At 38.7% G+C, this 15,092-nt stretch overlaps 1 protein-coding gene across 1 annotated transcript in view; it reads left to right on the top strand.

Moving 5' to 3' along the window:
• VPS35L (VPS35 endosomal protein sorting factor like) overlaps positions 1 to 15,092 on the top strand; it is a 130,220-nt gene that overhangs the window by 63,359 nt on the left and 51,769 nt on the right. The window contains exons 19-20 of the mRNA XM_081257286.1: positions 1,037 to 1,117; positions 11,434 to 11,496. Coding sequence (XP_081113412.1) covers positions 1,037 to 1,117; positions 11,434 to 11,496 — 144 coding nt within the window. The remainder of the gene's footprint in view (positions 1 to 1,036; positions 1,118 to 11,433; positions 11,497 to 15,092) is intronic.

Raw genomic sequence — 15,092 nt, 5'->3', positions numbered from 1 at the left:
TTTATTTATTTCTGTATGTACTTATTTATTTGGATGTGCCTGGTCTTAGTTGCAGCATGCGGTATCTTTGTTGTGGCACGTGGGCTCTTAGTTGTGGCATACGGGATCTAGTTCCCTGACCAGGGATTGAACCCAGGCCCTCTGCATTGGTAGCGCGGAGTCTTAACCACTGGACCACCAGGGAAGTCCGCATGCTGCAGAGTTTAATGAACAGTAGATGAGAGAGTACGTAATGGCAACTATTTAGATAGCATGCTATGTGCCAGGCACTTTACCTGTAAGCTGCACAGCTTCATAGTGACCTTGCTAGGAAGTTTCACTGTTCCAGTTATATAGACCAGGGGTCAGCACATTTTTTCTGTATAAGTCCACTTTTTTCTGTATTTGAGGCTTTGTGGACCATATGATCTCTGTTACAAGTGCCCAGCTCTGCCACTGTATCATGAAAGCAGCCGTAGACCATACAGGAGTGAGCATGGCTGTGTAAATAGTAAACCTTATTTATGCATGCTGAAATTTGAATCTCATACAATTTTTGTTGTCACCAAATATTATTCTTTTGGTTTGAATGTAAAAATCATTCTTGGCGCCTGGACTGTATGAAAATAGGTGCTGGGCTGGTTGGCTGACCCCTGATACAGCTGACAAAAGTGAAGTGGGCATTGGGTCACCCAGCTTGTAAGCGTTCAGTCTGTGCTCTTTCCACAATGCTTCGCTGCTCTCTGCAGTGCCTGGGGAGGGGCCCGGGACTGGCAGGCAGAAAGTGGCACGTTGGATTTCACCAGCACTCAGAGAAAGCTGGGACAGGAACCTTTGAGAACCGTGTTTTAGTCTTGACTTGGTGCAGACATAGCCATGTTTAGGGCTGTGGTATGGGTGGGATTTCCCCCCTTATGTTATTTTCAGCAGAGTAGTTGAAACTGCTTCCTGGGAAGTGTGTGCTATATTCTGAAAATGTTAGTTCTTTCTATCAGAAAAATGGTCAATGACTACCATTCAGTGTCTAAATACAGGTTTGATTTTTTTCCCCACTTAGAAACGAGAGGTGAATACTGTTTTGGCCGATGTCATCAAGCACATGACTCCAGATCGTGCATTTGAAGACTCCTACCCTCAGGTGACAGATTTTCATTTCTCATTTCCACACTGTAAGGAATTTTATTCTGTTTAATTAAATAGGTATATTGCATGGGTCAGGCTGTAAAGTCAGATAATCCTGGGTTTGAATCCTAGCTTTGCCATGTCTTAGCCATGTGCCCTTTAATCAGTTACTTAGTCTTGTTGTGCCTCAGTTTTCTCACTGTAAAATGGGGATAATAATAGTCCTCTTCAGAAAGGTTGTGAGGATTCGGTGAGGTGTGATGTGGAAAGCCTTGTACAGTTGCTTGGCACCAGTAAGTAAGATGCCTATGTTTTTCAGTTAAGCTAACTTTTTATTTGGAAATAAATTCAAACTTTATTGGAAAGTTAAAAGAATAGCTCAGAGAACTCCCATTATTTTTTACCCAGATTCACCAGCTGTTAAGAGATTCCATGTTTACTTTATCATTATCATTATGTGTGTACACACACACACACACAGACATATATATTCATACATACGTATGTAAATTTTTTAAAAAACAGTTGAGGACAAATTGCATACCTCATGCTACTTTTGCCTCTAGAGTTCAGTGAGTATTTCCTAAGAACAAGGACATTCTCCTTTATAACCACAGTTTAGTTATCAACATCAGGGAATTTAATGTTAATATATTACTTTTACCTACTCCACAGCCCATATTCCAGTTTTGTCAGTGGGAGTAGCAGATTTTTTCCCCTCTAGTACAGAATCCAGCTCAGGATCACTTAATATAAAGTAACTTCAGACCTAATTAAGATTTTATTTTTTGTATAATAACATGATGTTCTGGCACTTATTGCTTATGATCAAGTGATTTCTGGGCTCACTTAGTATAAGAAAATTAGTTACATATTCTTTTTTTAAAAATAAATTTATTTATTTAGTTAGTTAGTTAGTTTTGGCTGTGTTGGGTCTTCGTTGCTGCGTGTGGGCTTTCTCTAGTTGCGGTGAGCGGGGGCTACTCTTTGTTGCGGTGCGTGGGCTTCTCATTGCGGTGGCTTCTCTTATTGTGGAACACGGGCTCTAGGTGCGCGGGCTTCAGTAGTTGTGGCACATGGGCTCCAGTAGTTGTGGCTCACAGGCTCTAGAGCGCAGGCTCAGTAGTTGTGATGCATGGGCTTAGTTGCTCTGCGGCATGTGGGATCTTCCCGGACCAGGGCTCGAACCCGTGTGCCCTGCATTGGCAGGCGGATTCTCAACCACTGCACCACCTGGGAAGCCCTACATATTCTTGTATAAATTTTAGAATTCTTACATTTTACTCATTTAAGAATTTTTCACCATTTGCTAATTAAAATAGTTCATCATTACAATTTATTGAGCAGCCACTAACTATCTGACATTTTTCTAGATGGAATGAAAAAAATACAGTCACGCACAGCAGGCTCTTGGTCAATATTGCAGGGTAAATAAAATGTGTAGAGAAGGTGGGTCATACCCTTGTGGGTGGTCAAGGTCTCGGCCTTATATGAAGACTGATGTGCAGAATTTTAGTTGGGGAATTTTCAGTAAGGCCTTGACTGCTACTGACCCAATTAATTGAAAACTTTAAGTAACATAATGCATTTTAATGCAGTCCATTCCTAAGTGACAAGGGAACTATACTATACTGTAATTCTGTCATATCTAAGAGCAACTTATAAAAGATGCCCGGGGTCAGTCTGCATTCCAGACAGCCACCCATATCAGTTGTGAGCCCTTGGTCTTAAGTGAGGGCCACATGAAGAAAATAAAACTGCAGGGATCTGTGAAGAATTAGCTTACTCCAGTTCTAGGATAGGGAAGGTATAATGTGAGCCGGGAACATTTTCTTGTGCCAGGAAGTAAGGAGGTACTGCTGGGGGCACATGAAATGGGCACAGGAGCAGCTTAGAAGGGGCTCTCACAGGCCCCCAATTTGAGCATCAAAAGAAATAAATACAGTGATGGATTATAATCCACTGAGTAAAATAGGAATCCAGGAGTCAGCCCTTATGATGAACAGATAAATAAATAGATGAGGGGAAAGGTGGACAGGGGTGCCATTTGAGAAATGTGGAAGAAATGGTAGAGTTGAAAAATCACTCTTTGTAGCCATCACAATAAAGACAAGAATCATCAGTCTTCAGGCAAGAATCATCAATGGATGCTAAATCTGGGGGGAATGTTTGATGAGGAGCTGGACATTTTCGTATCTCTTCCCATAGAATGAGTATTAATTGCAAGGGAAAAAATAGTGACTCTACAGTGGAGAATTTGGACAGTCATTGATGGGCTAATCAAAATCCTTATCACCATTGAGGAGCAAGTGGCTATTGTGTGCCTGCAGATATGGTACCTTGAAAAACAGGAAAGACACAGCATCATCTATGTAGCATTCTAGTCGAGAATGTATGACTGAATCTAATCATGAGGTAATATGAGTCATGCCCAAATTGAGGAGCATGCTATAAAGTAATTGGCTTGAAAAAAACATCTTTGCCATCAGTGACAAAGAAGGTTAAGGAACTGTTCCAAATTAACACAGACTACACAGACATGAAAACAAAATGCAATGCATGATCCTGAACTGAATCCTGTACTAAAGAGAGGAAAAAATAATGCTGTAAAGAATGTACTGAGACAGTTGACAAGATTGGAATACAAATGATAGATTAAAGTATTAAAATTATACCAGTGTTAACTTTCCTGAATTTGATAACAACAGAGTAGAAATGACAGAGAATATGACTATTCTTAGGAAATACAAATGAAGTGGTAAAGGGTGAGGGACATGATACATTCAATCTACTTTCACATGGTTCAGAAAAAATATGTCTTTTTACAGAGAGAGTACAATGAAACAAATTTGGCAAAATACTAAAAATTGATGACTTTGTGTAAAGAGAATATGGGAGTTTTCTGTACTGTTTTTTCAGTGTTTCTGCAAGTTTGAAATTATTTCACAGTAAAAAAGTTGGCAACACACAATCAACACATATTTTTAAAGTTCTACCATTGGATCGATGGATAGGTGAGGAGATAAAGCAAATATAGCAAAATGTTAGCCCTTGTAGAATCTAAGTGGTGAGTAAATGGGTGTTTGTTATTTATTCATTGAATTTTCTTACGTTTCAGCATTTCATAATGAAACGTTGAAGGGAAAAAAACATCTTTTAAAACCAGGAAAGGCATTATTTGTAAGTGGACTTTAAATATTAAAAAAAATTTCCTGTTCTACAGGGATTAGTTGCTGTGGATAAGGTTTCAGGAACTATTTTAACCAAACAGTATTGCAGTATCTTTGAATGCTCTGCCTTGGAGCATTGTTTGTCATGACGTTTTGAAGTCCTTTTACTTTCTGACCTAGTAAACTGCTTAATTATGAAATGGGGTGTGTACCTCTTAATATTCCATATTTTGGACCATGAGCCATTTCCTTTGCAGATGATTTAAACAGTGATGTTTTTAGTATAAACAAAGTACTTGTCAGTAAATTTTCCTTTCTTGACAGCAACCAGGGATAGGGGTTTATTTTTTAATTTTTTTAACATCTTTATTGGAGTATAATTGCTTTACAATGTTGTATTAGTTTCTGCTGTATAACAAACTGAATCAGCTATACATATACATATATCCCCATATCCCCTCCCTCTTGTGTCTCCCTCCCACCCTCCCTATCCCACCCCTCTAGGTGGTCACAAAGCACGGAGCTGATCTCCCTGTGCTATGGGCTGCTTCCCACTAGCTATCTATTTTACATTTGGTAGTGTATATATGTCAATGCCACTCTCTCACTTTGTCCTAGCTTACCCTTCCCCCTCCGCATATCCTCAAGTCCATTCTCTACATCTGCTTCTTTGTTTCTGTCCTGCCCCTATGTTCTTCAGAACGTTGTTTTTTTTTTTTTTAGATTCCATATATGTGTTAGCATACGGTATTTGTTTTTCTCTTTCTGACTTACTTTGTATGACAGACTGTGGGTCCATCCACCTCACTACAAATAACTCAATTTCATTTCTTTTTATGGCTGAGTAATATTCCATTGTATATATGTGCCACATCTTCTTTATCCATTCATCTGCCAATGGACACTTAACATTGCTTCCATGTCCTGACTATTGTAAATAGTGCTGCAATGAACATTGTGATACATGACTCTTTTTGAATTATGGTTTTCTCAGGGTATATGCCCAGTAGTGGGATTGCTGGGTCATTTGGTAGTTCTATTTTTAGTTTTTTAAGGAACCTCCATACTGTTCTCCATAGTGGCTGTATCAATTTACATGCCCACCAACAGTGCAAGAGGGTTCCCTTTTCTCCACACCCTCTGCAGCATTTACTGTTTGTAGATTTTTTAATGATGGCCATTCTGACTGGTGTGAGGTGATACTTCATTGTAGTTTTGATTTTCATTTCTCTAATGATTAGTGATGTTGAGCATCCTTTCATGTGTTTCTTGGCAATTTGTGTATCTTCTTTGGAGAAACGTCTGCTTAGGTCTTCTGCCCATTTTTGGATTGGGTTGTTTGTATTTTTGATACTGAGCTACATGAGCTGCTTGCATATTTTGGAGATTAATCCTTTGTCAGTTGCTTTGTTTCCAAATATTTCCTCCCATTCTGAGGGTTGTCTTTTCATCTTGTTTATGGTTTCCTTTGCTGTGCAAAAGCTTTTAAAAAAGCTTCATTAGGTCCCATTTGTTTATTTTTGTTTTTATTTCCATTTCTCTAGGAGGTGGGTCAAAAAGGATCTTGCTGTGGTTTATGTCATAGAGTGTTCTGCCTGTGTTTTCCTCTAAGAGTTTTATAGTGTCTGGCCTTACATTTAGATCTTTAATCCATTTTGAGTTTATTTTTGTGTATGGTGTTAGGAAGTGTTCTAATTTCATTCTTTTACATGTAGCTGTGCAGTTTTCCCAGCACCACTTATTGAAGAGGCTCTCTTTTCTTTGTATATTCTTGCCTCCTTTATCAAAGGTAAGGTGACCATATGTGTGTGGGTTTATCTCTGGGCTTTCTATCCTGTTCCATTGATCTATATTTCTGTTCTTGTGCCTGTACCATACTGTCTTGATTACTGTAGCTTTGTAGTATAGTCTGAAGTCAGGGAGCCTGATTCCTCCAGCTCCATTTTTCTTTCTCAAGATTGCTTTGGCTATTCGGGGTCTTTTGTGTTTCCATACAAATTGTGAAATTTATTTGTTCAAGTTCTGTGAAAAATGCCATTTGTAGTTTGATAGGGATTGCATTGAGTCTGTAGATTGCTTTGGGTAGTAGAGTCATTTTCACAATGTTAATTTTTCCAATCCAAGAACATGGTATATCTCTCCATCTGTTTGTATCATCTTTAATTTATTTCATCAGTGTCTTATAGTTTTCTGCATGCAGGTCTTTAGCCTCCTTAGGTAGGTTGATTCCTAGGTATTTTATTCTTTTTGTTGCAGTGGTAAATGGGAGTGTTTCCTTAATTTCTCTTTCAGATTTTTCATTATTAGTGTATAGGAATACAAGAGATTTCTGTGCATTAATTTTGTATCCTGCTACTTTACCAAATTCATTGATTAGCTCTAGTAGTTTTCTGGTGGCATCTTTAGGATTCTCTATGTATAGTGTCATGTCATCTGCAAACAGTGACAGTTTTACTTCTTCTTTTCCGATTTGGATTCCTTTTATTTCTTTTTCTTCTCTGATTGCTGTGGCTACAACTTCCAAAACTTCTTCTCTGATTGCTGTGGCTACAACTTCCAAAACTATGTTGAATAATAGTGGTGAGAGTGGGGAACCTTGTCTTGTTCCTGATCTTAGTGGAAATGGTTTCAGTTTTTCACCATCGAGAACGTTGTTGGCTGTGGGTTTGTCATATGTGGCCTAATTTATTATGTTGAGGTAAGTTCCCTCTATGCCTACTTTCTGGAGAGTTTTTATCATAAATGGGTGTTGAGTTTTGTCAAAAGCTTTTCCTGCATCTATTGAGATTATCATATGGTTTTTATCCTTCAGTTTGTTAATATGGTATATCACATTGATTGATTTGCATATATTGGAGAATCCTTGCATTCTTGGGATAAACCCCACTTGATCATGGTGTATGATCCTTTTAATGTGCTTTTGGATTCTGTTTGCTAGTATTTTGTTGAGGATTTTTGCATCTGTGTTCATCAGTGATATTGGCCTATAGTTTTCTTTCTTTGTGACATCTTTGTCCGGTTTTGGTATCAGGGTGATGGTGGCCTCGTAGAATGAGTTTGGGAGTGTCCCTCCTCTGCTATATTTTGGAAGAGTTTGAGAAGGATAGGTGTTAGCTCTTCTCTAAATCTTTGATAGAATTTGCCTGTGAATCCATCTGGTCCTGGGCTTTGTTTGTTGGGAGATTTTTAATCACAGTCTCAATTTCAGCTCTTGTGATTGGTCTGTTTGTATTTTGTATTTCTTCGTGGTTCAGTCCTGGAAGGTTGTGCTTTCCTAAGAATTTGTCCATTTCTTCCAGGTTGTCCATTTTATTGTCATATAGTTGCTTGTAGTAATCTCTCATGATCCTTCGTATTTCTGCAGTGTCAGTTGTTACTTCTCCTTTTTCATTTCTAATTCCGTTGATTTGAGTCTTCTCCCTTTTTTCTTGATGAGTCTGGCTAATGGTTTATCAATTTTGTTTATCTTCTCAAAGAACCAGCTTTTGGTTTTATTGATCTTTACTATTGTTTCCTTCATTTCTTTTTCATTTATTTCTGATCTGATCCTCATGATTTCTTTCCTTCTGCTAACTTTGGGGTTTTTTTGTTCTTATTTCTCTAATTGCTTTAGGTGTAAGGTTAGGTTGTTTACCTGAGATGTTTCTTGCTTCTTGAGGTAGGATTGTATTGCCATAAGCTTCCCTCTTAGAACTGCTTTTGCTGCATCCCATAGGTTTTGGGTCATCGTGTTTTCATTGTCATTTGTTTCTAGATATTTTTTGATTTCCTCTTTGATTTCTCCAGTGATCTCTTGGTTATTTAGTAGTGTATTGTTTAGGCTCCATGTGTTTGTATTTTTTACGTTTTTTTTTTCCTGTAATTGATATCTAGTCTCATAGCATTGTGGTTGGAAAAGATACTTGATACAATTTCAGTTTTCTTAAATTTACCAAGGCTTGATTTGTGACCCAAGATATGATCTATCCTGGAGAATGTTCCATGAGCACTTGAGAAGAAAGTGTATTCTGTTGTTTTTGGATGGAATGTCCTATAAATATCAATTATGTCCATCTTGTTTAATGTGTTATTTAAAGCTTGTGTTTTCTTATTTATTTTCATTCTGGATGATCTGTCCATTGGTGAAAGTGAGGTGTTAATGTCCCCTACTATTATTGTGTTACTGTCAGTTTCCCCTTTTATGGCTGTTAGCATTTGCCTTATGTATTGAAGTGCTCCTATGTTGCGTGCATAAATATTTACAATTGTTACATCTTCTTGGATTGGTCCCTTGATCATTATGTAGTGTCCTTCTTTGTCTCTTATAATTGTATCTATTTTAAAGTCTATTTTGTCTGATATGAGAATTGCTACTCCAGTTTTCTTTTGATTTCCATTTGCATGGAATATCTTTTGCCATTCCCTCACTTTCAGTCTGTATGTGTCCCTGGGTCTGAAGTGGGTCTCTTGTAGACAGCATATATACAGGTCTTGTTTTTGTATGCATTCAGCCAGTCTATGTCTTTTGCTTGGAGCATTTAATCTATTTACATTTAAGGTAATTATCAATATGTATGTTCCTATTACCATTTTCTTAATTGTTTTGGGTTTGTTATTGTAGGTCTTTTCCTTCTCTTGTGTTTCCTGCCTAGAGAAGTTCCTTTAGCATTTGTTGTAAAGGTGTTTTGGTAGTGCTGAATTCTCTTAGCTTTTGCTTGTCTGTAAAGGTTTTAATTTCTGTGTCGAATCTGAATGAGATCCTTGCTGGGTAGAGTAATCTTGGTTGTAGGTTTTTCCCTTTCGTCACTTTAAGTATGTCCTGCCACTCCCTTCTGGCTTGCAGAGTTTCTGCTGAAAGATCAGCTGTTAACCTTATGGGGATTCCCTTTTATGTTATTTGTTGCTTTTCCCTTGCTGCTTTTAATATGTTTTCTTTGTATTTAATTTTTGATAGTTTGATTAATATGTGTCTTGGCATGTTTCTCCTTGGACTTATCCTGTATGGGATTCTCTGTGCTTCCTGGACTTGACTGACTATTTCCTTTCCCATATTAGGGAAGTTTTCAACTATAATCTCGTCAAATATTTTCTCAATCCCTTTCTTTTTCTCTTCTTCTTCTGGGACCCCTATAATTTGAATGTTGGTTCATTTAATGTCCCAGAGGTCTCTGAGACTGTCTCAATTCTTTTCATTCTTTTTTCTTTACTCTGCTCTGTGGTAGTTATTTCCACTATTTTGTCTTCCAGGTCACTTATCCGTACTTGTGCCTCAGTTATTCTGATATTGATTCCTTCTAGAGAATTTTTAATTTCATTTAATGTGTTGTTCATCACTGTTTGTTTGCTCTTTAGTTCCTCTAAGTCCTTGTTAAACGTTTCTTGTATTTTCTCCATTCTGTTTCCAAGACTTTGGATCATCTTCACTATCATTACTTTGAATTCTTTTTCAGGTAGACTGTCTATTTCCTCTTCATTTGTTTGGTCTGGTGGGTTTTTACCTTGCTCTTTCATCTGCTGTGTGTCTCTCTGTCTTCTCATTTTGCTTATCTTACTGTGTTAGGGGTCTCCTTTTCGCAGCCTGCAGGTTCGTAGTTCCTGTTGTTTTTGGTGTCTGCCCCCAGTGGGTAAGGTTGTTTCAGTGGGTTGTATAGGCTTCCTGGTGGAGGGGACGAGTGCCTGTGTTCTGGTGGATGAGGCTGTATCTTGTCTTTCTGGTGGGCAGGACCACGTTTGGTGGTGTGTTTTGGGGTGTCTATGAACTTATGATTTTAGGCAGCCTGTCTGCTAATGGGTGGGGTATGTTCCTGTCTTGATAGTTGTTTGGCGCAGGGTGTCCAGCACTGGATCTTGCTGGTCGTTGAGTGGAGCTGGGTCTTAGCGTTGAGATGGAGATCTCTGGAAGAGCTTTCGCCTTTTGATATTATGTGGAGCTGGGAGGTCTCTGGTGGTCTAATGTCCCGAACTCGGCTCTCCCACCTCAGAGGCTCAGGCTGGACACCCAGCCAGAACACCAAGACCCTGTCAGACACACGGCTTCAGTCCTGGGTAGCTTCTCAATGGCAGTAGTTTTGCTGGTGGTCCAAATAGGGCTGGTTTTCCTTGCAATGTCTGAAGCAAGGCCTCGAGTGACACCCCACTGTGTGTGGCTTTCGCAGGCAGGACGTGGGGGTAGGCTTCTCTCCTGGCCGCAGTTTATATTTTATGTAGAGAAAGGGCCTCCTTGGTTCTCCCGTGCTGAGGCACTGTGAACAGGACTCTGTGCATGTCAGGGTGAGGGGTGGTAGACATCAGTACCTGGCCATCTAGGAAAGACCTCACAGACTGTGCTGCCGCCATCCTCGGGTAATGCCATGGCCTTTGACCCCACTGACAAACTCAGTCCAGTGCCTCTCCACTGAAGTAGTCAGAAAACACAGGACCGGGGCTTCCCTGGTGGCGCAGTGGTTGAGAGTCCACCTGCTGATGCAGGGGACACAGGTTCGTGCCCCGGCCTGGGAGGATCCCACATGCCACGGAGCGGCTGGGCCCGTGAGCCATGGCCACTGAGCCTGCGCGTCCAGAGCCTGTGCTCCGCAACGGGAGAGGCCACAACAGTGAGAGGCCTGCGTACCGCAAAAAAAAAAAAAGAAAAAGAAAAAGAAAAACACAGGACCACCATGGGCTAGAATAGGGATCTGTAAACCACGGCCCATGTAGCCCACAACCTGCTGTGAATAAAGTTTTATCGGAACCCAGCCACACCCCTCTGTTTACACATTGTCAGTGACTGCTTTCCAGCTACAGCAGCAGAGTTGAGTAGTTGTGGTGACTGTATGGCCCTGTATAGAAAACGTTTGCCCACCTCTTGAATATTCATACCTGATTTGAACGGAGAGCTTTGAAGGGCAGGCATTGCTCTAAACACTGTAAGCAAACCATCCCATTTAATCCTCACAATGAGCGAGATACTGTTTTGCTCTCCAGTTTTACGGAAGAGAAGACTGAGGCCAAGTTGTTTCTCCAAGACTAGAGTAAGATGGGCAAACTCAGATTGAGACTAGGTTTAACCTAACCCAGTAATTCCCTGTTCCTTGTGTAATCTAGGTTTCCCTTATTGTAACTGTGATTGCAAACTATGGGCAGGGTTGCCTTTTTAAAAATATCGAAGTTTTATTAAAGATGTATTTTTCATTTTGTTTTGCAGCTTCAGTCAATAATTAAGAAAGTAATTGCACACTTCCATGATTTCTCAGTTCTTTTTTCAGTGGTAAGTAACTTTCCTTAACTATCTTTGGAACTTTGTATCTGACTCAGAGGTTCCTTTAGTGTCTCAGTAATTTTTTCATGGTGTCCTAGACCAAGAGAAATACTTAACAGTTCCGTTTTTTATTAAAAAAAACTAGTAAGGTTTAAACAATTTAAATATTTATGTCATGACAACTTATGCATTACTTGAGAAAATAATACACATAGACTGATAGAAAAATATTGTCTTTATTTCATTCATTACTTACTATGGGATATGTGTACCTACTGGGTTTCACACAACTTCTCAAACCTTGGAATCAAATTGGACATCCTCTTCCTCATTGATTTTTGCATGGTACCCGCTTTTTATCACACAATGTAATGTTGAAACTATGATATACATCAAGCTAATAGTTGTCTCAGTGTCTGACAGAGTTGAGATTTATTATATTTCCCTCAAAAATTTAAAATATCCTGTGACAACCTTCTCATTTGCTGCAGTGCCCTGGTCACATACCAATCTAGGTGATTCTCTGTGTAGTAACACTCTCTGCCCTGCCCTCAACTTTCCTTTTCCCTCTTTCTGCTTCCATTTCCAGTACTCTCACAGGACTGTAAGCTTTTGTTTATTTAATAATAAAGGCTGGGGGCTTCCCTGGTGGCGCAGTGGTTGGTTGAGAGTCCGCCTGCCGATGCAGGGGACATGGGTTCGTGCCCCAGTCTGGGAAGATCCCACATGCCGTGGAGCGGCTGGGCCCGTGAGCCATGGCTGCTGGGCCTGCGTGTCCGGAGCCTGTGCTCCGCAATGGGAGAGGCCACAACGGTGAGAGGCCTGCGTACCGCAAAAAACAAACAAACAAAATAATAATAAAGGCTGATATTTATTGGACTTTTGCCACGCCCCAAGCACTGAGCTAGAACTTTTTTTTTTCTTTAATTTTTATTGAAATATAGTTGATTTACAATGTTGTGTTAGTTTCGGGTGTACAGTAAGGTGATTCAGTTATACGTATATATAAATATATATTCTTTTTTTACATTCTCTTCCATTATAGGTTATTACAAGATACTGAGTATAGTTCCCTGTGCTATACAGTAGGTCCTTGTTGGTTATCTATTTTATATATAGTAGTGTGTATATTTTAATCCCAAACTCCTAATTTATCCCTCTCACCTACTCCCCTTTGGTAACCATAAGTTTCTATGTCTGTGAGTCTGTTTCTGTTTTGTAAATAAGTTCATTTGTATCCTTTTTTTAGATTCTACATACAAGCAATATCCTATGATATTTCTCTGTCTGGCTTACTTCACTTAGTATGATAATCTCTAGGTCCATCCATGTTGTTGCAAATGGCATTATTTCATTCTTTTTTATGGCTGAGTAATATTCCATTGTGTGTGTGTGTGTGTGTGTGTGTGTGTACACGTATATACATATGCAGCACATCTTATTTATCCATTCATCTGTCAATGGACACTTAGGTTGCTTCCACATCTTGGCTGTTGTAGATAGTGCTGCTATTGGGGTGCATGTATCTTTTCGAATTATGTTTTTCTCTGAATTATATGCCCAGGAGTGGAATTGCTGGATCATATGGTAGCTCTGTTTTTAGTTTTTTAAGGAACCCCCATACTCTTCTCCATAGTGTCTGTACCAATTTACATTCCCACCAGCACTATAGGAGGGTTCCTTTTTCTTCACACCCTCTCCAGCGTTTATTATTTGTAGACTTTTTGATTATGGCCATTCTTTTGGGTGTGAGATGACACATCATTGTAGTTTTGATTTGCATTTCTCTAATAATTAACAATGTTGAGCATCTTTTCGTGTGCCTTTTGGCCATCTGTACATGTTCTTTGGAGAAATGTCATTTTAGATCTTCTGCTTATTTTTTGATTGGGTTGATTTTTTAATACTGAGCTGTATGAGCTGTTTTGTATATTTTGAAGATTAATCCCTTGTTAGTCACATCATTTGCAAATGTTTTCTCCCATTCTGTAGGTTGTCTTTTTGTTTTGTTTATTGTTTCCTTTGCTATGCAAAAGCTTTTTAAGTTTAATTAGGTTCCATTTGTTTATTTTTGTTTTTATTTCCATCACTCTAGGAGGCAGATCCAAAAAGATACTGTGGCAATTTATGTCAAAGAGTGTCTTGCCTACATTTTCCTCTAGAAGTGTTATAGTATCTGGTCTTACATTTAGGTCTTTAATCTGTTTTGAGTTTATTTTTGTGTATGGTGTTAGAGGATGTTCTAATTTCATTCTTTGCATGTAGCTGTCCAGTTTTTCCAGCACCACTTATTGAAGAGACTGTCTTTTTTCCATCGTATATCCTTGCCTCCTTTTTTGTAGATTAATTGACCATATGTTTGTGGGTTTATCTCTGGGCTTTCTATCCTGTTCCATTGATCTGTATTTCGGTTTTTGTGCCAGTACCATACTGACTTGATTACTGTAGCTTTGTAGTATAGTCTGAAATCAGGGAGCCTGATTCCTCCAGGTCCGTTTTTCTTTCTCAAGATTGCTTTGGATATTCGGGTCTTTTGTATTTCCATGCAAATTTTAAATTTTTTTCTAGTTCTGTGAAAAATGCAGTTGGTAATTTGATAGGAATTGCATTGAATCTGTAGGTTTCCTTGGGTAATATAGTTGTTTTGACAACATTGATTCTTCCAATCCAAGAACATGGTATATATCTTTCCATTTGTTTGTGTCATTTTTTATTTCTTTCATCAGCATCTTAAAGTTTTTGGAGTACAGGTCTTTTGCCTGCTTAGGTAAGTTTATTCCTAGGCATTTTATTCTTTTTGATGCAATGGTAAATGGGATTGTTGCCTTAGTTTCTCTTTCTGACCTTTCATTGTTAGTGTATAGAAATGCAACAGATCCCTATGTATTAATTTTGTATCCTGCAACTTTACCGAATTTATTGATGAGCAAGCTCTAGTAGTTTTCCAGTAATGTCTTTGGGGTTTTCTATGTATAGTATCATGTCATCTGCAAACAGTGAGTTTTACTTCTTCTTTTCCAATTTGGGTTCCTTTTGTTTCTTTTCCTTCTCTGATTGCTGTGGCTAGCACTTCAAAACTATGTTGAATAAAAGTGGTGAGAGTGGACATCCTTGTCTTGTTCCTGATCTTAGAGGAAATGCTTTCAGCTTTTCACCATTGAGTATGATGTTAGCTGTGGGTTTGTCATATATGGCATTTATTATGTTGAGGTAGGTCCCCTCTATACCTGCTTTCTGGAGAGTTTTTATCATAAATTGATGTTGAATTTTATCAAAAGCTTTTTCTGCATCTATTGAGATGATCATAGTGGTTTTCATTCTTCAATTTATTAATGTGGTGTATCACATTGATTGACTTGTGGATATTGAAAAATCCTTGCATCCTTGGGATAATGATCCCATTTGTTCATGGTGTATGATCTTTTTAATGTACTGTTGGATTCAGTTTGCTAGTATTCAGTATTTTGTTGAGGATTTTTGCATCTATGTTCATCAGTGATATTGGCCTGTAATTTTCTTTTTGATGGTATCTTTGTCTGATTTTGGTATCAGGGTGATGGTGGCCTCATAGAATGAGTCAATTTTTTGGAATAGTTTATTAACTC

Source organism: Mesoplodon bidens, assembly GCF_964165515.1.
Source record: "Mesoplodon bidens genome assembly, chromosome: 15".
Classification (NCBI taxonomy): domain Eukaryota; kingdom Metazoa; phylum Chordata; class Mammalia; order Artiodactyla; family Ziphiidae; genus Mesoplodon; species Mesoplodon bidens.
The sequence above is the reverse complement of the archived record's forward strand: the minus strand, read 5'-3'. Positions and strand labels throughout refer to the sequence as shown.